This window comes from Athene noctua, chromosome 6, assembly GCF_965140245.1.
Source record: "Athene noctua chromosome 6, bAthNoc1.hap1.1, whole genome shotgun sequence".
NCBI classification, from domain to species: domain Eukaryota; kingdom Metazoa; phylum Chordata; class Aves; order Strigiformes; family Strigidae; genus Athene; species Athene noctua.
Window position 1 is genome coordinate 33,439,613 of NC_134042.1, and position 25,500 is coordinate 33,465,112.

The following is a 25,500-nucleotide window of genomic DNA, read 5'->3' on the forward strand; positions in this document are numbered from 1 at the left end:
CCCCGCGCCGCCAGACATGGCTGCACTGAGACACCGCCCGGGACGCGGAGCGAGGGCGCGGCGCCGCCGCTCCGGCCCCCCCCGCGCCCCGGCCTGCGCCTGCGCCGAGGGCAGCGCCGTCAGGCGGCGGGGAGGGGCGGGCCGGGCCCGGCCTGCGCGGCCGGCGGCGGGGAGGGCGGGGGCCGGGGCGCCGCCGGGAGGAGATGGCGGGGACGGGGACCGGGACCGGGACGGGGACCACGACCGGGACGGGGACCGGGCAGGCCGCCCGCCCGCAGAGCAGGGTCGGGGGGGGCAGGAGGTAACGGGCTTCACCGTCGCGCCTTCTTGGCCTGGGGTGGCTTTTTTTATTTACAATTTTCCTTTTTTTTTTTTTTTTTATGTTGTGTTTTGGGTTTTTTTCTTTTTAAGTGAGGCCGTGTCTTCTTCCCTTTCCCCAGCTTTGATTTTATATTTTTACTGCCGCTTTGGGGAATAAATATCGCGGTTCCCTGCCTTTCCCGCGACCCCCTGCCTCACGGCTCGCGGCCGCCGCTGGGGCTGGCACCCCCTCAGCCGTGTGGGGACCACCCCCCCCGCCCCGCTCTCCCCGGCGGCACGGCGACTCCGCTTCTTCCACGAAAAAAATGTCAGCTGTAATTTTTAATGACTAATACTTAACCCTTTAACTCCGCCGCCTGCCTCATATACCACACAAAAGTCACCTCCCCATCCCTGCATTAACTTCCCCATGACATAACTTTTCAGCCTTGGATCTCCGAGCGTTTTACACGGGGAAGTCACCATTTTCCTATCTCGCAGATGGGGAAGCGACTTCTCCGTGCTGCATGAAGCTGCAGTGCAGGGGAACCCCTCCGCCCCATCCAAAATTTTGGTCAGAACATGCTCCCCAGCTTTGTCACACTATACAGGACCTAGCTGGCTAAATAAATGTGCATTACATGAACATGCAAACAGTTTTGCGCCGTAAACTTGAACACTTATTCTAAAAGCTCCTGGTTTGACAAATGAAAATAAACCAAATAATTTTTCTATTACTTCCAGCTCAGATTTGGCACCTCGAGTCTACGTATTCTGACAGGATTTATTTTTAAATCTCCGTTTCTTCTCTTTCTCTTCTACTCTTTCATGCTACTCTATTTATGTTTTAATTAGTGGGAGTTTTTCCTCTTAAATCTTTCTTGAGTAACCTTAATATTGTTCCATTCATTGTTTTAGAAAAAGAATTTTTTCATAAAAACATGCATTTAAGCATTCTAGTCAATTAGCTTTATATTAACATATTTTCACAGTCTAGAACACCGAGAGATGGTATTTTTGACAATAAGGATTTTCATGACACCAGAATCAGACGCAGCTTTCAGTTCCACATGTTTATTGAAAACAATACAAGGCACATCACAGAAGTCTGCAGACAGATTCATGCAGCCTAAATATTTACCAAAATATACAGCCAAGGAAACTTCCCCTTCCATTAAAAATTTAATTTAAAAAAAAAAATGGCTTTTATCCCTAATCAGATCAAAAAGTCATATATATTGACCAACAAGTAAAGCGAATGTTACTTCCACAAAAATCAAAAGCAGTCTTTTTCTCTTCTATTTGCTTCCTAACCAGCCAGAGCACCCTGGAACTTGGGTAGCCGCAGTTTCTCAGGAGTCCCCCAAGGAAACAGGCTGGAAAATTCCCAACTAGGTCATCTATAAGTACAGAATGTATTATTCTTTCTAATCTGATGTTAACTCTGCATGGTTGTTCTGTGTTGCTGTCCCAGCTCTTTTCATGGGAAACGTGGTTACAGAAAAGTCTATAACAATGATGCACAGTCTCATTCTGGAAATAATATGAAAAGGAAATGAACACTGGCTTCCTCTTGAAAAACAAAAAAAACCTGCATTTCTGCATTGCTTCCTCTTGAATTCCACAGAATGTTTTCAATGTTGATATACATTTAATCAAACTGCTAGTAAGATTTTGTGCAGTTCCATAAAGTTACAAATATATTGAGGCTAAAAATAAGATTACAAATTCAAGACTGCTCCCTTCATAAACTGAAGTTTATGAGAAAGCAGGTTCGAAAAGTACTGAATGTATGACTGAAATAACTTGTTTTGAGCTTTTAAATGTTAATTGGATTAATTATCAGCAGACCTAGGCATTTGATACATATTTGACTTCTGTTGTAAAAGCTCATTTGAAAGTGGGAGTATTTTTGTGGTATAAATTAAGAACATATTAGTTTTCTCTACTGCACATTTATTGCATATTTAAACATGAATGTACAAAAATACATAATTATGGTGTCTCTGCTTTCTTCTACTTTATATATACTTTTGTTGTGTTACTACTTAAAAGTGAAGTTCTGGACCTCTTGAGATCAATACTAATGTGTAGTATTAACTTCTAAAAATGTTAAGCTAAAATTTTAATCTTGTGGTCTTATTTGCAACTCAAAAATTAGACCAAGAGAGAATTTGGTTGGTGAAAATGAATAGGCTGTTTTCAGCCACATGTTCCAAAACCATTACTAAAACTGAAAGGAGAAAACAGCAGTCAGGAAGAAACTTTAATATGTAATTAAATTGGCTGTAACTGGAAGATGCAGGATATAATGATGTAATGAACAGGAGAGCCCAAAACTATAGTCAGAAAAACTATGTATATGCAATGCAAGGAGGGTGGGAACAGCAGCATGTCACACATCACACAAACTGCCAGTATTTCCTTTTGATTGTTCCTGAATTGACCACCATCTCTAAGATGAGAGAATGGCAGAGCAAAAATTTCAGGAGGAAGACAATTCATTGTTGTAGTTTGCTATCCTTATGCCTACGTGTAAGGGGCACGAAGTGATATTTCACACACTCGGCATCTCGTTTTGCCAGGAATAGGAAGCGGTGTAGTATCACAACTTCTTCCTTTCCCCTTGCTCTGTCTAGTGTTCCCACGCAGCTCTGACACACGCAATTCCTTTGGCCCCTACCCGCCCGGACGTCTCCACCCAGTATCGCTGGCACGGGGCAGCCATTGCTTCAGGAACGGCCGGGCCGCGGGACATCCGGCCGTCGGCGTTACATACGGTGCACATGTACACTAGGACTCCGACACCAGTCCCTCTCCGTTCTTCTTCTGGGCGGACGTGCGAGCTGAGCGTGGCCGGCCCTGTTCCGGCTCCTCTCAAGCCCGTGCCCGCCGCGCGCCGCCCCGCAGCCCTGCGGGCGGGGCCGCCGGACGGGGCCGGTGCCCGCGCGGCCGGCCCGGCGCTGTCCGCGGTGCTGATCGCGGCGGCCGGGCCCAGGAGGCCAGGCAGGCGGGCATGTCCGACTCCTCCGCTCACACTGGGAAATGGACGGGCTCTTAGCCAAAGAGGACATTTTATGTGCTTCCAGTAAGGTACTTCACAAGTGAAACACGGTGTTTAGCTGTTTTGCCTCAGCTGCCTATGATGCGTTTTAAATCTTTCCTATGATGTCAGCTACATCACTGCAAATCATATTTCATTAGTATACAGTGACACAAGTACATCACTTCTCTAAATAAAATCAAATATGTGGCATTTTAATGTCTCACAACACATACTTGTAAGAAGACATACTTCCTAGCATATTGTACATATATTTACAACGTATCTCATGTTCTACTAAATGGAACAAGGCTTAAAGAAAGTGATTTCTTAAACAAATGCTCTTGGAACAGCTAATTCCAGAGCTCACAAGATGAGGGATTATTCTCCACTAAGTCCTAAGTAATACAGAGTAGCTGGTTCCAGTAGTAATTATAGAATATGAAACAGATAAGCAACAGTGACAACATCATTTTAAACATCCTTGAGGATAAAAAGGTCTCAGTCTATTATGGGAACACAATGTCTGCAAATATTATTTTGCAAAACTAAGGAACCTATTTAAGAGAGAAAGTAACGAGAACTACCTGCTACCATTTAATAGCACTGAGGCATACACTGATGATCGCAAAGGCCTGTTTACTACTGGATAAAAGTAAGAAGTCAAAGAAAAAAGACAGCATCACAAACTCAAACACTGTTTGAGTTAATTCTCCTTCAGAAAATTTAACAAGATATTTTATACCATATCAGCCAACACATAAGATACAAGTTATTAAGAAAATTGAAAGGACTATGATATATTATTAAATTTACAAGAGAGTTTGGGTTTTTTTAAAGTAACATTAGAAATAGGAAGCCTTCAAAATAATCAGTAGGTCTAGTACATTATCAAGAAGCAAAGGAACGAATTAAGGTTAAGAAAATGGCACAGAAAAAGTTACTGATTTCTTCACATCTCTCAATGCAGAAGACTCTGGGAAATACAAGATGGGAGCAGGTACAGAGTATGGTCACAGAAGGAGATATCATTATAACAAGGTGATGGAAAATGATGAGCTGAAGAGCAATAAGCCATGAGTACATTATACATTGGAGTACCTCCAAAAATTCTGACAATTTCAAAAGGTTGTAGCTGACATGCTCTGAAGAGAAAAACATAATTGCTCTTTAAAATTATGTCCTATGTTGAAGCATCATCCAGCACTGCAGCTGTTTTAAAAGCAAGTTCTGAACACATGTATTTTATTTTGGTACAGATTGATAAACTAGATACAATGGTTGAAATGAAAATAGAACAACTGTATGTGTAAGAATTTAAGTATCACAGACATTCATTTGTCTTGCTTCTGCAAGATAAATTACACCTTGATAATCATAGGAATTGTATCTATTTGGTAAACATTAATTCTGGGCACTGGAAGAAATGGGCACCCTATTTAAAAGACAATGAACATGTAATTTTCACAATGCAGACAGCAACTAGGGCTGTGATATGTTTATTCATGGATTTAGAAATGTCCTCACATAATGGTTTCCTAACATAGGGCTGCTAAAGGGATGGACAAGATACAAACATTATTGAAATTAAATTAATTCCTCATTAGTATAGAAAGCAACAATTTCTTCTGGACATTCTAAAGGAGAAATAAATCTGTTTAGGACAGGAAGTGCTGCAAGTACATCAGTAAACAATACCAGATGAAACTGCAGATGGAACACAATTACTGAAAACCATATACTAGATTCCTTAGCTGTGACATTTTTACCAAAAGATCTTGTTCTAGGGTGTCTCCTGTAATCCAAAGTTACAATCCTCTCTCTTTTGAAACTGAGACAAGGGTTTCTACCATGATTTCCACGGAAAAAAAATCTCAGTCTACGAATTTCCATCACAGCATATATTTTTTTCCAAATAAATGCAAAAGAGCCTCTACACTTTGTTCCAGATTTGAAGTTGCAGTAGTAAAATGATGTTTAATATTAGTTTCAAAGGTTAGGCTCTACCATTTTTATTCTTTCTTAAAATGTCTATCACAAACTTTAAAAATTGGCTCTAAAATCTGTATTAGCACATGGGAACAGTTCACTAAAAAGATTCTTTTTAGTCTATAAACAATGAAAAAACTACCATGTTTCAGACAGCTAGCCATCTGACACCAGAATGCATTTAGAAGCCACACAATGGACCACTCGGTTTCAACAATGACACTATGTGTACACAATATGGCTCTAGGCACCACACACACACACTTGGATCTAAATAACTTTTTTCAGCTTGCATTTTATGCACAATTATATGTGTACTGAAGTCGTTCATCTAGGTGATTTGAAGAGCTTGTATCAAGCACCAGCACTTGATACAACATGACAACCTAAACAGGCTTAAATGAGGCACATAAAGAGAGGCTGATTAAATCCCAATGCATTTTCTATCAATAGACTTATGACTAATCTGATTCTGAATTCTCAAAATCCATAGATTTCAACTGTTGACTAAACTAAATATAGAATGCAATTAATTTTAAATTCTACTTAAATGACAGCTACCTCTGGGTCCATCTTATGATCAAAAACAACGTGAAGCAACACCTTCTTTGCATGCAGTGGTAGTTTTTCTACCTGTTTTCAATTCTTTCTTTAAAACTAGGATAGTGTAGGATCATCAAGCCAAAAGAATGTTGTTGATAATTTTGGGGGCATGAATTAAAATTTCACATGGCTGATGGTAATTAATACATTAAAAATTATCAGGCCAAGATGACATCTTTCTACATAGTAGTTGACAAGGTTTTCAAAATATAATGCACAGTACTGACTTTGCAAAAGCTCTCAAAAAGCTTAGCTGTCAAAAGAAATCATGAAAGAGCTTAGCCATGTCACTAAATAGAATCAACATACAATAATGCAGGTTTACCAAATATGACATCATTTACCAGGGATAATATAAATATTCGTAAGAACTGAAGGAAATAAAATATTTAAACATTAAAAAGTAACAGTATCAACTCTCATAATGCTAAGAAACTTTAAAAATAGCATAGTGGTATTAATGCAGCAGTGGAATGCAAACCTTAAAATAATTCATTTCATTGTATGACTCCATATTATCAGATTTGACTAAGCACTGGAACAGGTAAGGGCTGGAATAGATGGCCCGAAGAGGCAGTGGATTCCCCATCCTCAGAGATTCTCTAATCTCCACAGGACAAGGCCCTGAGCAACCTCATCCAATTTTGAAGTTAACCCTGTTTTGAGCAGGACATTGAATTAGACAGCCTCCAAAAAGCCCTTCCAACTTAAATCATTTCTCTGATTTAGATACCCAGTTCTGTAAGCTGGTTCTCTATAGCCATGCTGTACTTAGGCCAGTCTACCAACTGAAGTAAAGTAAGCCTACTTTAAGAACAGCAAATACTTCATTTAAATGATTCCAACTGTAAAAGAAATGTGGGCAACAGACTGCTACATGACATAGCTTTTTACTGTAAATGTACTGTGCACAAGCCTCTATAAAATAGCCACTCCTCACAGGAGGAAAATAGATCTTTTCCCCACATTTTCCCTCTAAAAATGATATATTAGTAACAAACCAAACTAACACTCCTAAAAGGAAGAAAGTAGATTTGTAGGGCACCTACATAATTTTTTGTGGGAGCTAACAAATGATGATGCTGGAATGGCTTTGTAAGTAATATAGTAGACCGAGTACTAGGAGATCTGTATTCTCTCTCCACTGCTTTTATATACATGTATATATACATGAGCAAACCCATTTACAACATTAACTTAGTATTATTATGAGAGTTGCTGCTTTGATATTTAGGATCCACTGCAATTAAGTATGATAGTCTAGGTGATCTAAACTTGAAAAGAAAGAAAGAGTCAAGCCCATTTTTTTTTAAGCTGAACATCCAGTTATCAGTGGATCCTTTGCAATTTTTTGCAACTTATCTTTAAATGGAAATAACATACGTGCCTTTTTTATAGGCCACTGTTTTTTTATAGCTGCATTGATTCCTGATAGTGTGATGAACACCAGTCTATACTCAGCACAGCATGCATAACATCAGCATCAAACAAGACATAGTGTCTTATATGAAACACTAAAGATAAATCTCACTTGAAAAACATCCTGTACAGAGAAGGCAGTGTGGATCTGATCACAAAGACTGTATTCAGTTCATGCATAAATAGAACAGGGCAGACCTAAAGTCATATGAAGGTTAATGGCTCGGGACCTGAACAGTATTGCCATGTAAGTTCTGTTATCAGCTGCTGGATGATCCCTTTTCAGCTACACCACAGTAACCATGGTTACAATATCATGTATGATCAGCAAGAAGCAGCAGTATTCTTATTTATGATAGCAATAGTTGCTGTTGAGGCATATTGTTGTCTTGGCTGGTCACAGAATGAAACCTGCAGCTGTTACTATAAATTACCTTCCCTGATGCTGAATCTAAGCCTCAGCACAAAACTCTGCTCTTAATGCAATTTCATTTGCATGACCTCTCCTAATTTTCTACAGTCAGTAAGATATGGGTTCTGCAAGCAAATATTATGTGAACTCAACTTCAGATGGCAAGGTCCTTGCTGAAATAAAAAGTAAAGAAGGAACTTCCTCTTTGTGCTCTTCTGCCACAACTACATGCCTTCCCAAAAAGCAGGCACTTGTCATGGCCTGATCTATAATCCTATTTGGGTTCACTCAAAGCACACAAAAGTTTCTCTACACTCTGTTGCTCTCAGTTTTCCCAATATCAACTGTACCTGAATCATCAGAATGAACCCTTTATGCATGTCCTCTTTCACAATGCCAACATTTGTTCAAAGGCAAGTCAGATGTCCCTAGCCAAGGCAATCTGCACGTAGATGTGTGGTAACATCAATGTTCATTTTCAAGCCCTTGTTAATTGTATTGAGAAGTGAATTATATCTTTCTTCTGTATTCTTACACCTTAATAGAGATGAGTAACTGACAGAAGCAACAACCTGCATCTCAATGACTTAGCTTCTGAGGGATACAGGATGTTTCTCCACAGAGTTGCCTAAGAGATTTGAAGATACCAACAGAATTTTAGGAAGTATTTTTAGGTTCTATTCCTGGCTTTATGATAAGGATGTGAGTTTGTGATGAGAGATAAGGCCTGAGAATTAGCATTCCTAGTTCAAGAAACAAGTATGATTGCTTGTCACACAGAAGATCCCCATGGGAGACTCACAGAGAGAGGCAAAGTCAGTCTATAGTGTCTACGTTTTTAAAATGAAAGGAGTCTTAGATATCAGTGGGTCCTGTCCTACTCTCTTCCATATGCACTTTGTAAGAAGCTAATTCATGTATCTCATACTTTAAATATTAAGAAACTGATGCAAAAGTCACAAGAACATTTGGAAAATGCAAAGCATTTTAGGCATACCAATAGTTTATTCTGAGGAGTATGTAAAGGAGAAAAATATGAAATATATCTATCCTTTCAGAGTCAATATTCAGTTCAGTTTAAAACACCCTTATCAGTAGGAAGAAAAAAATAAGGTGAAAATCAGAAGCAGATTTAAATCTCCAAGCAACACTTAATCTTGACAAGTAATTTAACAATTAATTGAAACATAACTGAAATCCAATATACAGATATAGATGTCAACAAACTCTGTTTTATAAAAAGCAATTATACAAACCCATGTGTTCTATTAAAATGGATTCCTGATATTCAATAGAGCTCCCTGATATCTTCATTTAGAAATAATTATAGTAAGAGTTCTTATTGGGACATCTAGTTTTCAAATGAAGAATAAACCATAGACGGAAGAGGAATTACAACTGTCCCTTACTTCTGATCTCTGAATTTTCTGTTCTTAGTTCAAATCAATGAAGGCAATGTTGAAATTACCTGTGAGACAGTGATATCATCACAATACTCCAGCTGTAAATAAAGCAGCACCACTGAATTTCCTGTCCTTTCACAGAAGCTGAGAATAGTCTCTCAAAACATACTAAAGTCAGGTCACTACTAACACAACAACTGTGCATAGTTATCCAAGACTGGCACATGACTTTTCTTTAATTAACCCTGGTGATTTCTGGAGTTATATCACATACCTATCACTGTCCCAAGATAGCACTGGCACAATGAACATGGAGGGATTCATTATAGTTGAAGGACATTTGAGTATTATGACCAAATTAAGCACTTTACTACTTAAAGTAATGGAAGTGACTAACCCCCAGACTACAAAACTTTTGAAAAAAATAATGCAGACTAGCCTATATTGCACTCAAGCCACGCAACTTCCACCTTTCCTAATATCATACATAAACACCACTTGTAACATTTCACACAGTGAAACCCATCTTCCACCTAAATAATCTCTTCCAGGATGTCACTGTTGCTAATTTTTTTTTCTATCACTGTTAAAAATGAAATATATAATTTGTTCTTCTCTCACAAATCAGGTACATCTGAGGTATAATTCCCAAAATTTATTTGTCCAACTTTCCATAGAATTAGTTTTCTTCATTTTGGGGGAGAGTGGGTGAAAGAAGCACATAGCTCTAGCAAGCTACTCAGTGTCTTAGCCTTGAGCTATGGGAAAGAAACTAAGCAGTTTCCACACACATTCAAAATTATTATTTTTCCACACACTATACACAAGTATGCCAGAAGTGATAATACCTGAAGTATAACATGAAGATTTAAGCACTACTAATTTAATTGAAACCAACCACTAATTTCCCATAAGCAACCAAATAGCTATCTTATGATGAATAAAACTTCCAGCTCTCAAATGGGATGTCAGATATATATTTGAATAAGTGACATCACAAAGGAAATCCAGAGCTGAAAATCACTCCTTAATAATTTGCAGACACTAAAGCCAGAGTCTGAAAGATACTGTTGTGGAGGAGGGCCAGCATGTTCAGTCTCCAAATCTGTGACTGTGCATCCTCAACAACAACAAATGGCATCCATTTGAGTGCAAATGAGTTATTTCATGTACTGCAGCCCATGTGACAAAACTCCTGAGAAGCCAAACAGGTTCTCCAGGCTTCTCTCAGTTTAATGACAAAGACAATTTGATGTCAGAGTCATTTTATTTACAGGCCAGTTGTGTAGCATGACTATGTACAGGGGACACAGGACACTTATTTGCTGCCCAGTTGACTGAATTATTTTTAGATCTAGCATATACGTCTTAAATGACTGTGATTAACTTGCAAGTCACCAGTGGCTCACTTCATGCATAGAAAGGCATGTACAAAGGATCAGCATACAGCGTTGCAACCACATGAAGCCCTGAGAGCAGAAAGCTTTGATGTAGAAAAGTTTTGCAGTCAAGTTTCCACTGACCTTTGGCTCAGACTCACCCAGTCCAACTTCGAGATAGAGAATGGCTTTAGAAAAACGGGGTATGTGGTACACTGCAGAGCTATGCACTAGACAGGAATTTGTCTGTGCAAAATGAGAGGAGCAAGCTCCTCTTTCATGTTCACACAGATCAGTACTGGCAACTGCCCAGAGGCAGTGGCAGGAGGAGGAGATTGCATTCTAGGCCAGCATATAATCAGCTTTGTTACTGGCCTTCTGTACTTGCTCTTTTATATATACCTTGGCTTTGCAGAAAGGCAGTTGCTGGGCTTTTTCCTTTGACTGTTGGCATCAGCCAAATGCATACAGTACCCTTTTTTGGGATAAGCATCAGCACTTTCAATAGGCTCTGGTACTAGATAGCTCAGCAGACAGATTGGACTCATTAGCATTCAGGAAGGCCACATCACCAGAGCAAACACAGCAGCTCTGAACCAGGCATACGTGTGTAAAAAGAATACTTCTCACCTGACTTCAACAAAACTAAAAAGAGCAGAGGTCTTTAAAGGCCAGGAGGCCAGCAGCAGACCATTAAGGAAATAGAGCAAAAAGTAACCTACATATTGTTTTCCTCTACTGTAAAGACCTTCCAACAGGACTTTAAAACACCCTAATTATGTAGCCGGACATGAAATATTCTATATTAATATATGCTTCTCAGAAGGTGGCATCGAAAAGACTACAAGTCTGTGCTTGACCTGTGCAAAATGACATGAGGCTAACTAAAGTGCATTTTTGCCCATGTAGATGGCCTACTGTAAAAGCTAATGTTGCTGTTAATTAGCAGGAACATAGAAAAAAGGATATGTGTAGTGCTAGGGCCTGAATAATAGGCCCCAAAACAAAGTTGACCTCTAGATGAACCCCACAACCAAACATTATCCACTATTAGTATCAGTTAATTAGTAAAATCTGTATTACCACTAGTGTTTATTATTAGTATCTGATCATTAACGAAATATGTGTGCTCACTGGTGAAAGATGTAGCTTAGGCAAAATGTAAGCAGTAGTGGATGAAATGTTGTGAGAACATGTATCCAACTTTCCTTATTTAGCCTTGTTCAAGGCTGAGAACCCAAGTGTTTGACCTTGTTAGAAACTCCCTTGGTTCTTCCCCCTGAGCCCTGGCCAGGCTTTGGGTGGAATCCAACAGGAGGATGAAACCAGATGTTTCCACTCAAAGAAAAGTGCCAGTCATTCTGACTTGCTAATTTTGGTATATAAGGCTGGACCCGCCTGCAGCAACTTTGAATGCCTCACCTATGGATAGATGCATTGTGTAGGACTTTCCACTTGCAGGGAAAGGTTCTTCAAACCCTCGCTGTAACCAGGACTCTCCAGCATCTGCAGATCTGGATGATGGTAACATATGCAAGTGATGATGTATCTTTCTTAAACACTATTCTCCCTGTCATGTAGCAATGATTAGGCAAATTACCTTGTTTATTCTTATTTTCTATAATTAACTGTATGTAGTATTAGTTAAGTGTACTACTCTGTATTTTTCTTTTTTTTTTAATTACTTGGTTATATACATTAATTATTAACAGTAAAATAAGCCTACTCTTTTCAATCTGGTGTCTAAGTTTAATTGGCATCCTCAATCAGCAAAACAATATGAAAATTCCTCTGTAGTCTCTTCCCATTACTCCTCTTCTTCCAGTATTAGTCTGGAAGGACTGCAACTCAGAGTCCAGGAAAGGACAGTCCAGGCTATAGTGTCTCTGTTCATCAGCTCCTGTTTTACCTCCTCTGTCAATCCAATTCCCTCTCTTTTTCTCATATGGCATAGGATAATTAATCAGCACTACCAGCCAGCCCTACAGTTAGTCCTAAACCCATGATCAGGATTTATTTATAACCCAAGTCAGCCAGAGAGTTTACACACATCTTCAAGGATTTATGTATTCCTACAAGTAAAGTTTTCCTATGTAGTCTTATTTGACATATTCCTTAATGTATTAGTTGCCCTGTACTGGCTTCCAAAATCCTGTTATCAGCATTTCAGGAAGTGGGTAGCAAGCATTAAATACTTGGCTGGACTACCCATCTGGCTTCTATGCTATCTAATTACACAAGTGTGCAAGAGTGCCTCTACACATGCCAGAAGTAAGGATTCAGATACAGATTTATTTGGCAAATAAATACTATAGGCAGATGGATAGCATGAGTTGCTCAGCTAAACAGGTATGAAACTTCTTCCAGTTTTACATGTCACCTAACTTCAGCTGCAATGGATTACTTCTTTTTCTTTCCCTGAAGGTAGTCTGGTCATAGGCCCTGAAGCTAATTCCTGGCTGTTTAGCTTTCATAGTCACACATATAGGATTCTACACAGTGACTTTGTGTCTTATTCCAGGATTTTAGTATCTTAGAGAAGTGAAATATGGCTACCCCCAGAGATTATTATTTGGAGGAAGTATTAGACTGGTTAAAAGGTTCAAATTCGGGGAGTTCGAAAACCAAGGTAAACGAGAGTCCCTATATTAAAAAGCCCAGACCACTCCTCTATGCAGGAAGTGAAAGCCAGCATTATCAGTGGAAAAGACTTCAAAGATGATACGTATAGGAGGATCTCTATGCCAATACCAGGGACAGACCAGGATAGAAGTGTGCCAAGAAAGCACACCAGCAGCACACTAGGGGATTTGGCCTCACTTAGTAGCAGCAGCAGGTTGTGACAGATAGAATGCATTTTTATGCCTGCTACAGAGGTAGGAGTGGACTCCATGCATGCAAATAGCATCTGCACCAGGGGACTGGCCTTACATGAAAGGTAGCGTCGGTTTAATCATATGCAATTTTATGTTGAAGTGCTCTGCTCATACAGAAATCTGTCAATATTGGATTAAGTAATTTTTGCAATGTTCCTCCAGGGTCAGGACATACTTTTTAGACAGCTATTTCTAAGACAGTGCCAGTTTAGAGAACTGACATTCTGTAAGACTTTAAGAAGGACGAACATACATATTGTGAGGTCTCTATTCATCCTCTCAATAGTGCAGAGAGGAAACACATGAGCAGGGACTTACATGTACTGTAACTGCTGACGTGGGTGGACACACCTTTCTCTGTCCATCTTCACTTTTTCTTCCCCTTTTACAAACTTTATCTAGAGCACTTATCAGTGAAATGTTCAGTGCACCATGTGTAGCTTCTGGAACACTGACAAAACTGTGATGTGATCTGGAAGAAGGAGGAGACTGACAGTGTGTTTCTATTCTACATGCTGGCAGGTAGGCCATGAAAGTAAATGGTTTCATAAAAGCTAAATTTCAAGAATCACACTTGCTTTACATTTGTAGCTATATAAAGGAAATAATCAAAGGCTCTTCCTCATATAAGTATTGCTGACAAATTATTACATAGCTTAATCTTTCTTTGAACTTTGATCTAAGGTACAGTTCTCTGCTTTATGATTTTAGGTCTGAGTGTTCACACTGCCATGGGTAGATGAATTAGGTTTGCCAGAACAACTCTTTCTGGCTTCATACATTTGACTTAGATGCCTACCACATGCAGAAACTGATAAAACGCCTTCTGATATCTGCAGCCAAACAGAGCAAAAATCCCTTGCAATTACAGCTTGAAAAGAAGGAAAAGTAATTTTCCTGTCATTCTCAACACTGTAAAATCTTATAATTGTAGAAAAGAAGATCCATCTTGATCTAATTGCTACTATAGGATCAGTTTGATGACTAAATGCGATTAATACCTTTCCCAACAGAGTAACAAATAAAAATTGCTCTGGGACCATCTCCCCCTTTTTTTTTTCTGAAAAACAATATAGCAGCATCTGACAAAATAACTTTAGAAGACTGTGACCTTCCTTGTTATAGATAGAATCTTGGTACTATAAAATTACAGCTGAAGTCCAGTAATATATGTATTACTGATTAAATATACAGTAATTCTTTTACTTGAAAAACATTCATTTTCTATCTCTCCTCCCAAGAGAGCTATTTAAGATGCTTATTGGTTTTCTTGCTTTCAGGGGCATCCTCCCATGACCAGTGACCAAATACTGGCAGTTTACATGACTCACAATTTATTCCCATTAGTTTCCAGTCACACAGACTCATCTCATTTTTTTTCTTCTGAAAAGTCATCAGCTTTCATCACAGGAACATAAAGTTCATCCCCCATATAAAGCACACGGCTTCATGCCTCTTTCTGGTCTCCACTGCTTTCTATTATACTTGAAAGCCAAGTCACCCTGAAGATCCATTCTTTTCTGTAGGAAACACAAAACACCATTTCCTTGTCAAGCCAAAGACCGTCAGGTGAGCTAGTGCACAGAGTAGTCAGTAATGTCTATGACCCATCCAATATTTGCTCATGTGAATGCACAGCCCCCAGGTTGATACAGTACTAGGAAACCTTAACCTGTTGAGTCTGCCACAATCACCACTTCATTGTATTTCGTCTTGATCCACTAGCTCAAAATGGAAACCATTAAGAAGACTTATAATCAAATATTCTCAGCATCTTTAGACATTTAATTTAGTTCGTAGTCTGGAAGTAGCCATTAAGATATTAAGGTTTAAAATAGGTGTTCACAAAAAAAAGTTCCATGTAGCCCTTTAACTCTGAGCTATTGGTCTCCTCTGTTTTCCTGTGCAGATAAATGTTGTGTTTAACTGATGTGGTGGACCGTTCACAAAAGAAATCTTCTTTTTAAAACAAAGTATAAAACATTCTGGCATTGTCTCCGGTAAACCAACTAACAGCAGTTTGGCATTTTAATCTAACAACTTTAGAACTCATGTACAGACCTCAAAATGCATCTCTGCAAACTTAAAGTGCCATTGACATTATGTTCTATAAAAAAAGTAGCAGCCTAGACATGCTGAATTACCTAACATGGTCACAGCAAGCATTTAAAAAAACATTTCCTAAATGTACACAGAAGTAGAGGAACATCTTAGTATTTTTAACAAATCTGTAGTTTTTGACCAATGTTCACAACCTCTCTGAAGAGCACATTCTGCTCATTGTGCTAAGCCTGACCATAAAACACATGCTGAAGGATTTGCCATTTAAAAGAATTTGTAAACAAAATGGGATATCTTACAGCTCAGTAGTTGCTCAGACACAGTACTACAATTGAATAGCAGTATCACAGCAGTTGGTCTGACAGAGCAACAAGAAATACTGTTCACTCTTCTGACCAACCTGAGGCATACAGGAGTCTCCTTGTGCAAGTCTCCTACACATTTTGTGGGAATACAGCTCATACCGACTCCCACAATGACTTAAAAGAGAGAAGGGACATAAACTATTGTACTATTTCCATTCCAAACTTCTTAACTGGGGATGGCATGGGTCCCAGAAGAGATTTCACTCGAATCAGTGTTTCCCTGTGCACACTCCATGGAACAGCCAAAACCCAGCTCTCTATAGCTGCTACTTCCACTCAAACCACTTACTCTTGTATTAGAATAAACCACAGTCCTGGGACTGGCACTTCCATCTCTGTTTCGGAATCCTTCCACCTGAAATTGATCTTATTGGCCTGGATATCCACTTGGATAACATCTGTTCTTGGACAAACTGTTTCAGCGAGAAAGAAACAATAAAACCAGACTGATCTGCTAAAATACCCATGACATGATTTTAGCTATCATGTTAGTGCTCATCCATCAGGGGTTGTCACGTCACAAACTCACTTATTTCTCCAAGCAATCCTACAGATTTTTTTTTCCCCTCTTTTTCCTTGGGCTGATGATTGCAATCAGCATCTTACAATACATACAAAGTAAAAGTAGTTGTACTTCAGCTTCTTCCATCTCCAAATATCTCAGTCTTATTATTTGTCTGCAAGAACTAATGAACTAAAGGAACGAACAGATTCTGCAAGACTGAGACCAGTGCTGTTCACTGCAATCTGTATTTTTCTCCATCAGGACTCCCAGGGCTCTAAAGGACATTTTACGCAAATAAGGATTAAAGGACTGTATCCTTCTTGTTTAGGCACGTGTCCCAGTTCGAAATGGCTCTTGATAACAGGCCAGCCAGTAACAGGACACAGTTAAAAATTATGGGGTTATTTGAAATCTACCGTTCTCAATACTACAGATCGAACTCTGCTTTCGGCCATCGGTGTACCAGCCTGCGACAGGCCCCTGCAGGAAGGGGCTCTGCCCAAGAGCGGGGCCGCAGCTCCCGAGGCGCCCCGGGGCCGACTGGGCCCGTCCGCGGGACCCCGCGGAGGCCGCCCCGAGCCGCCGCCCGCCTCCCCCGAGCCCTCCCGGCGCGGCGCGCAGGCCCACCAGGCCGAGGCGGGGCCTGCCGTCTCCGCGGCAGCCGCTCGGCCGCCCCGTTCCGCCCCGGGCCCCGCTCGGCAAGCAGCGGCCCGGGAGGCGCCGGCGGCCCGGCCGGAGCCGCCGCGGCGGTGCTGCCGCCGGGATGGGGCTGGAGCCGCTGTTCCAGGCCTGGAGCTGCTTCAGGCGGAGGAAGTTCCGGCAGTGCTCCGATCTCTGCTCGCAGCTGCTGGAGGGGCCGCCCGGCGAGCAGGTAGCGGGGGCCGGGGCGGGAGGTGGTGGTGTCGGTCGGCAGCGGCCCGGCCCCCGCTCCCCCAGCGGCACGGCCGCCCGCCGGGGCTGCACCGCGGGACCGCCGCTCGGCCCGTTGCAGGGGCCGGCGAGGGCCCGGCCGCGCCGTGCTCCGCCGGCAGGAGCAGGAGGAGGGGGAGGTAGGAGGGCCGGGCCGCGCCTGCTCGCCGAGCTCCCAAATATCTCCTGAAAGTGGAGGCCGTGAGTGCGGGGTTGCCGGCTCCTCCGCAGGTGCGCCCCGGCCCCGGCGGATGACAGCAGTGGAATCCCAGGGCTCCCCACAACAGGAATTGTAACTCAACAGCGATTTTGCGGAAGAAAAAGCCAAGACTGAAAATCAGGTCTGCTTAAGGACGTTACTGTTGGGTTCACACCGAATCATTCAGGTATCACAGTTGTTGTATGGACTAAACCTCATAAGGAAGGTTAAGAGACACCTATTTTAGCTCAGCTTACGTACGAGTATTACCACGGGACAGAAGGCGTTCCCATTCCTCTCTTCAGCTTTTTTTTTCCCAGCTGCAAAGTCTCTGGAAGTACTAGGCATGTGTTGTTCAGTATCTACGTATTTTCTCACCCTTCTGTAAGAAGGAAGGATTTGAGAACGTAGTTTCTGGATTAACATTTGTATGCACGTAAAGATTTTTACTGCCATATTTGGAAAACAGTCATTGAATGGGCGTTATCTTCATCATAAATACTTTACAGTAAATTAATCTTTCAAAGTATCGTATAGCCACATATTTTAAGAATCTTGAAGGCAGCTCTTTTAATCACAAAGGAAAAGTCTTTAAAGAAAGCTGCACAATCACATGACTGTGTAAATGTAAAGCACAGTAATTGTTTAAATTGGTTTAGGATAGATATTTAAAAGATTCTCTCGTTTATGTTATATAATGTAAGGCACCAACAAGAAGCCATGAGCAGAAATTTTTTTAACAGAGAAGGCATTCCCAGAAAATTAATTCTGAACACTAAATGGGATTGAGCATTAGTTCTGTGCAAGTCCTTCAAAAATTAGTCTTGGGAACAATATCATTTATGTCTATTTACATTACTGGGTCTCAATACATGCAGTCTTTGCATATGGACATACAGCATTTGGTTTGTGATAGAAACTCTTGAGACAGTAGAGATAACAGTAAATAAAGTCATAAAGATCTTAGTGCTTCTGTTACTATTAATTTATAAATTTTTTAGTTAGTAAAATGTTTTCCAATCTGTGATCTCAACATGGAGATGAAAAGACAGCTGCATTTCTATTGTGTGTTGAAACTCCAGTGTAAAGTTGTTTTGCTACACCTGGCAAGTCCATACTTCTGCTGGGCTGTTTCTGGTAGCACTGGGGAACTTGGTGAAGGATCTACAACAGACAGAAGTGGGATAAGGAATAGAAGGTGTACAAGGCTGGGAAAAATGTTTAGGAGGACAATAAAACAACAATGAGAGGATGTACATCCCACTTAGTTTTCCTTTTTTCTTCCAAATATTGATCACACATACTGCAAACATTTAAGTATATAAATTAGTCATCTTGTATAAAGCTACACATTCTTCTTAGAGAAGCAGGACCTTACATACCAGTAATGTAAGAGTATTTTCAAATACTATATAAAGCTGGGACAAGCGATCACTTAATTTAATCTTTGAAATGATCACACCAGCCTATAAGCTTCATCTTCTGTAAGAATGAAAGGGTGAAAACATTTAAGATAATTATGCTTTGAGAAACAGTGGGAGGATGGGGATATAAATCATGTCTACACTACATCAAATCACAAGCTCTTAGAGGAGGTCCTATATGAAGTCTCTGAATTATAAGATCAAGTTTCATTAGTGTTTTGAAAAGACTTCTGGGTCATGGTTGCTTGCAAAGGACTGGACTTTATAACTTCAGTCTGTTTATTTCAGAACTATACTTCTGTTCACAGTTTTGGGGGAAAAAGGTACTCTTCAGCAGCAGCATATTTCAAAGCTACCTGAAAGTTTAGAAAGAAGAGAAATGTCTTTGCTTTCTGTAGAGGCAAAATTAAAATATGGTTAGTTTGCCTCTTGCCTCATCTTCTTGAGGAATCTTCATTAAAAGCTTTTTTTGAACAGGAATTAATAACTTTTAAAAGTATTTAAAAATATATCTACTTTAGCTTGGAAAATAGTAGTCTTCATCTTTAACATTTTAAAAGTGCATGGATATGTGTCAGTCTTTTTCTGAAAATAGATTTCATAGAACAGTGTTCAAGTAAAGCACATCACAAGTTTGCAGACACCAGCAAGTGGATTTTACTCTATATAAGTTCTTTGTTTAAGTGGAGTAACAGTTTAGAGACTTTAAAAATAAATAAATAAATGGAGGGGTAGTTATTAAGTGGCGATTCATCATGTTTCTTCAGAAAGATCATGAAGTATACTGTACTTCATGGTGTAATGTAATGGCTCTACAGCTCGCTCTTCCATCATTCCACAACGTTAGTCCAGACAGCACCTGACAATAGATCTGGCATTATTTATACCACCTGTTTATTTTAGTACAGCAGGTTGGAGAAATCAGAATACCGGTTAAATAACTTTGAAGAGTACAATTTGAGGCAAACTCAAACGAACTTAGCATACAAAATCTTACACCTGAAATCTCTTCAAGTAAAACATTTTCTAATTATCTAGTTAGAATATAGCTTTAACGTTCATTGCAGACTTAACATGAAATGGCGTTTCTCTTCAGTCAGCTGTGCTCATGATGTTTTAGATTTTACACTTTTTATTGTAATCAACACAAAATCTTTGCTGGTTATCTGTCCACGTAAGTCTGTATTTTATTATTCTGCTTCTCATTTGTAAGTCCTTAAAGGTCTTTTCCATAGCCATGTTGTTGCACTTCCAGCTCATTACTTTCTAAAACTTGCTTGTGTTAGAAAGCACTTGTTTTCAGGTCCCAATATGTCACATTTGCCCTGCTAGACTTCATGCATAGAGTAAAGGAAAAAGTAACGTGCCTCAGGAACGTGTTCTGTATGTAGTTGAAACCTTACAGACTATTTTGAACCTACTTAGTACAACAGAGTGAAAAAGAAAATCAGGTTTATGTGTTGCAAGATGGATGCTTTGCATTTAATAGAACTGTTATTTTTATAAAACCTTTGAATGATACTAATCTCCAAGGCTGAACACTGAGGTAATTAGAACTCAAATAAGTGACATACATTACTTAATGATCCTGACTTGCTTAGCCTAATACTATTTTACATTATTCTGTAATTATTCTAATAGTAGCATATCAGTTAAGTTGCTGTAGTGATCTAAAGTGATCTAAGATTACTTCTTTTTTTTGCGTTAATTAAGAACTCAAAACCATCTTCAGGTAGATTGGCTGTTGATTTCTGAAGTCTGTGTTTTGACGGTGGTGTGTTAATAAAAATCAATAATTCCTAAATATTTTGATTTTGATCGAACTTCAATTCTGTCTTCTTCAGCCACCTACCAGAAAATGGTGCTGTCTTCCATCTGTGTGAATTACATCTAAAATTAAGTATGTATCATTTTTGGTACCTGACCCAATATGTGTGGCTTATTATGCTTAAAAAGCACATAGCAATTCTAAAACTAATGGTCAAACCCTAATCGGGGACACTTCTGCAAATCAGGCCCAAGGTGGGTCATGTTGGACACCAGGAAAGCAAACAGACAAATGACAATTTACGGAAAGTTTGGATTAAGTGAGCTGCCGTGCAGCACAAGGGAATACTCAACTGCTGTAATCACCATGCCATCTGTTCTCATCCTCTTGTCCCATATTCTGTGAAGCATGTGCCTTCCAACCTCTGCAACCAGGGAAAGAAGGATCTTACAAGAACAGTAGCCTCAGTCACTGTTCAGGGATTCAGTTCTTTGAGCAGCAGGTGTTAGGATATGATACAAACCAAGCCACAGGAGACAGTATCATTTAAAGAGGTGCTCAGGAGTGGTTGAGTTAAGCTGTGACTGTTACAGGTCAGAACTTTTTCATGCTCAGACAACTAGCCTTCTCATTTCTAAGACATGTAATGGAACAATAAGTAAAGGAAGAGACTAACGGTGCACAATCTGAGAGCGTTTTCATGCCTGAAAGAGACGACCTTGCCTATGTGAAAGCCTGACCATTTTTCCCATCTGTCAGCTGGTCTGCTAACTGATAGCACCACTCCTGCTCCATTGCATCGGCAACACTGTCACAGAACTATGGGCAGCTGAAATTGGCTTTCTGCAGTAGCCTTAGAAATAGGTGTTTTTGCCAGTCATACTTGCAACTGTAATTAGAAATTTTCTTGACCAGTACATCTTGATATTTCTCTTAATTTACCACTCCCTGTACATCTAGCTTATTATTGAGAATATGTTTTCATTACGAGTATAATGATGTTTAAGAAGTTCTCGTTTAAGAACATGGGAAAAGGTGATTTGAAGGTCTCAGAAATAAGTTTACTGATGATCCAATCCATAGTTACATGTACATATGTTTAGAAGCTATCTTAATTAGTGTAGAACTCTCTTTGAACTCTGTCACCAGATGTCGTAAGCCCTAGGAGGTTTTTAAGGTATCACGTTGACCTTTTAGCTAACTGTGCATTAATCAGGAATTTTCTTATGTAGCAGTATTAAATGCTATGCCATTATAAGCTTGAATTCTTAAAGAACTTGTCAGTGAAATCAAAACATTTTAAAATCAATTATGTTTTCCTGAAGAGTTCTTAATGAATAAAATATGCTGAACATTTTCATAGAAGAATAATTAGCTGTTACTGAGTTAGATTTTATGGAAGACTAAAATATTTTTTCTATAAAATATCCTGTCCATTTCTTCATTTAAGAATTAGGAATATAAAATTGTTGGAATTTAATTCTATGCTGAAAATTTTATCTCGGGATAGATAAGATCTATATTTACTATGACTAGCATTTGGGCTTACAAACACATGAGCACTGATATTCAGTTCAATTATTTCCTGTTGTAAGCTGTCCTGGTTTCAGCTGGGGTAGAGTTATTCTTCCTAGTAGCTGTTACAGTGCTGTGTTTTGAATTTAGTGTGAGAATAATGTAGATAACACACTGATGTTTTAGTTGTTGCTAAGTAGATCTTATCCTAAGTCAAGGATTTTTCAGTTTCCCATGCTCTGCCAGTGAGGAGGTGCACAAGAAGCTGGGAGAGGGCATGGCCAGGACAGCTGACCTGAACTAGCTAAAGGAATATTCTGTACCATAGGACATCATGCTCAGTGTATAAACTGGGGGGATTTGGCTTGGGGGTGGATCACTGTTCAGGCATCAGTCAGCGGGTGCTGAGCAATTGCATTGCGCATCACTTGGCTTTTCTTGGGGTTTATTTCTCTCTCTTTTTTTTAAATTATATTCCTTTCCATTACAATTATTATAATTTTAACTTTTTATTTTTATTATTTTATTTTAGTTATTAAACTGTTCTTATCTCAACTGGAGACTTTTACTTTTTTTTTGATTCTCCTCCCCATCCCACTGGGAGGGAGGAAGGGTGAGTGAGTGGCTGTGTGGTGCTTAGTTGCTGGCTGGGGTTAAACCACGACATAAGCAAACAGACACTGTCTTCTATGGTTATAGTAATAGCATGACCTAGAGGAAATACAATCCAAGGCTGTTTGTGCTGATCATCCTGATTAGTTACCTAATCTGATTACTCTTCTTTGTTTTCCATATGGCAGATTCAAGGCAATAACCAGCACTGATGTATGAGGCCTGCTGTAGTTTAACAATAATTTAAAAAAAAAATCCCTAATGTAATTAATAGAAATACAGTGGATGTCCTGCCTTTAACTTGATTAATGGTCTACTATGAGGATTTGCTTTTGTTCATTCGTCCTTCTCCCATGGTGAACTTTCAGCTACTATTACGTGCATACAGGTTTTTATAAGGTCATAATTAAGTTTTCATAGACATGTTTATGTACATGAAACTTGAGAAAGCATCTTCAACTGAAATCAGTTACTGGTTCAAGAGACTGTAATTATTAAGTTTATATGTAAAAATTAGTGATACATACAGTGAAGTCATTGTTCCTGGGTAATGTTTTTTCTGTGTTTCTGCTCTTAATCATTTGAAGAGCATTTTCAGAATATACTAATTTTAATATTCTGCATGTATTAAATCATACTTGCCTGAAATTACTTGTAGTATGAAGCTTTATTAGAATATAAGGTATGTAGCCTTGTTTCATCCCCTCTTTTAGTCTATAAACATCAGAAGACTTAATTTTTCTAAGTATTTTTGGTCTTCAAATGAACTGATTTTTACACATTAACTTGAATTATAAAATGCCGTCGTTGGATTTAGATATTTCATTTAAATCCTTCCTTCATTGTTTTTACAATCTTACTAATTTCAAAGGAGCCTTATATGTGTAAATGAAGAATAAATTTGACCTTTTGTTTTGAGATACAAGCTTACAGGGCAACACTTTTAATCCTCTCAAAGAAATCTTTATTCTGAATCCAGTTCCAGTGGCTTACTTGCATGAGTAGCAACTGTTGGATCCACCCATGATAAAATACATTATATTTAATGTTAATTTTTGTGATTCCAGACGTGTTTAACGGGAGGAAAGTTCTAATCACCTTGCTTGAGGGTTATTTAAAATCTTAAGTTACTTCTTGTCAGAAACTGGAACATTATATTATGATGTATCAACAATGCGTGCTATCATGTACTATTATGCCAGAGCAATGTTTTAGTAAGTATTATTGTTCAACTCTACTTTTCTGAATTTTTTACTAATATGAATGTCTCCACATAAGCAAATTTGTTTTATTTTTAACTTATTTTTTAAACTAATGAACAGTGCCTAATGTAAGCTACACATCTGTAACATGAAGGCATTTTCAAGTTAGTGTTGATGTAATATTTGTAACCTTGTCCTCATTAGTTACTACAGCGCATATGGTATGGAAGATAACTACTGCTCTTAAACCGTTTTCTACAACACCATATGTGTAGCACTTGGACACAATGAGGTGAATAAAATACAAGCTGAAATATCTCAATGTCCCTTTCTTTATTACTTGGAAGGTTGAAACAGTTTATTTTTTAGAAGAGGAATAATATAAATAAAACAACATAATAAAAGAACTTGGAGTTCATTTAATCATACATCTAAAGTATAAAGGCAGTTTTAGTGCCTTAGTCAAGCACAGCTGCATCACAGACAGCTGAGATTAATCCCTCAATTAACATTTAGTTACATAGAATGCTCAACTTATAAACTGTGTTATGCATTCTAACACCAGTGAACAAGTTTGTGATTCCAAATACGACCCTTAAAAGGCCACAGAAATTCCCGTACGCTACAGAAGGAAGATGCGAGTCATCACCAGTCTTCCATGTCCCTGCCATCATGGAATTTACTGAGTAAAAATGCTCAAATTGAAAGAAGTAGACCATGTCTCGTACTACAGAGGAAAAGAGCAAGCTTGATCTTGCCATTCTCTTGGTGAAACATGAGTCAGCAGTGTGCCCTGGCTGCAAAGGAAGCTAACAGCACTCTGGGCAGTGGTTCAGCTTGGAGAAGTCATTGGTGTGATCTGATAGTAGCTTTCTAATACATATGAGGAGGTTATCAAGAAGATGGAACCAGTCCCCTCACAGTGGTGCATAGAGTGAGGCAGCAAACATAAATTGAAATGAAGGCTGTGACATGATATAAGGAAAAACTTCTCTGCAAGGGCAGTCAGGCAGTGGAACAGGTTGCACAGGGGCATTGTGTAGTCTTCATCCTTGGAATTTTTTAAGACACAACTGGTCAAAGCTCTGAGCAACCTAAACCGACCTCATAGCTGACCTTGCTTTGAGCTGGGCTTTGGACTAGAGACCTGAAGTCCTTTTTCTAGACTGAATTACTCTGAAGTTCTGTATTCGGTCTAACTTAGCTGCCGTAACTGTGACAGTCTTACACAAAGCCAGATACATAAAAAATTTTCCACTGCCTCTAGGAGCAGAAATGATCTGACCCTACAAAAGACTAATAGTGATTTAGAGAAAGTAACATTTATCTCTCACCTTCCTTGTCTTTCCTTCTAAAACTAAGTAATACATTAGAGAGGAAAAATTCACCCCAGTCCCTGGAAGTTAGCACTAGAAGCCATGAAGGATAGTTTAAATATTATATAAACGTGATAAATACCCAATAAATTATGATAAACCTGCATTTCCTGTTGTGTTTACACACTTTTATGTCAAGT

General features: G+C 39.3%; 1 protein-coding gene across 7 annotated transcripts in view; it reads left to right on the plus strand.

The window, feature by feature from the left end:
• The first annotated feature begins 16,964 nt into the window (after positions 1-16,964).
• TTC8 (tetratricopeptide repeat domain 8) overlaps positions 16,965-25,500 on the plus strand; it is a 46,506-nt gene continuing 37,970 nt past the window's right edge. For 2 of the 7 annotated variants that reach the window (XM_074908513.1, XM_074908515.1), the window contains exon 1: positions 16,967-17,226. In XM_074908513.1, coding sequence (XP_074764614.1) covers positions 17,119-17,226 — 108 coding nt within the window. In that variant the 5' untranslated portion in view covers positions 16,967-17,118. Of the gene's footprint in view, positions 17,227-25,500 lie in introns of all 7 variants that reach the window. The other 5 variants (XM_074908511.1, XM_074908517.1, XM_074908519.1 and 2 more) reach the window with 4 other exon arrangements.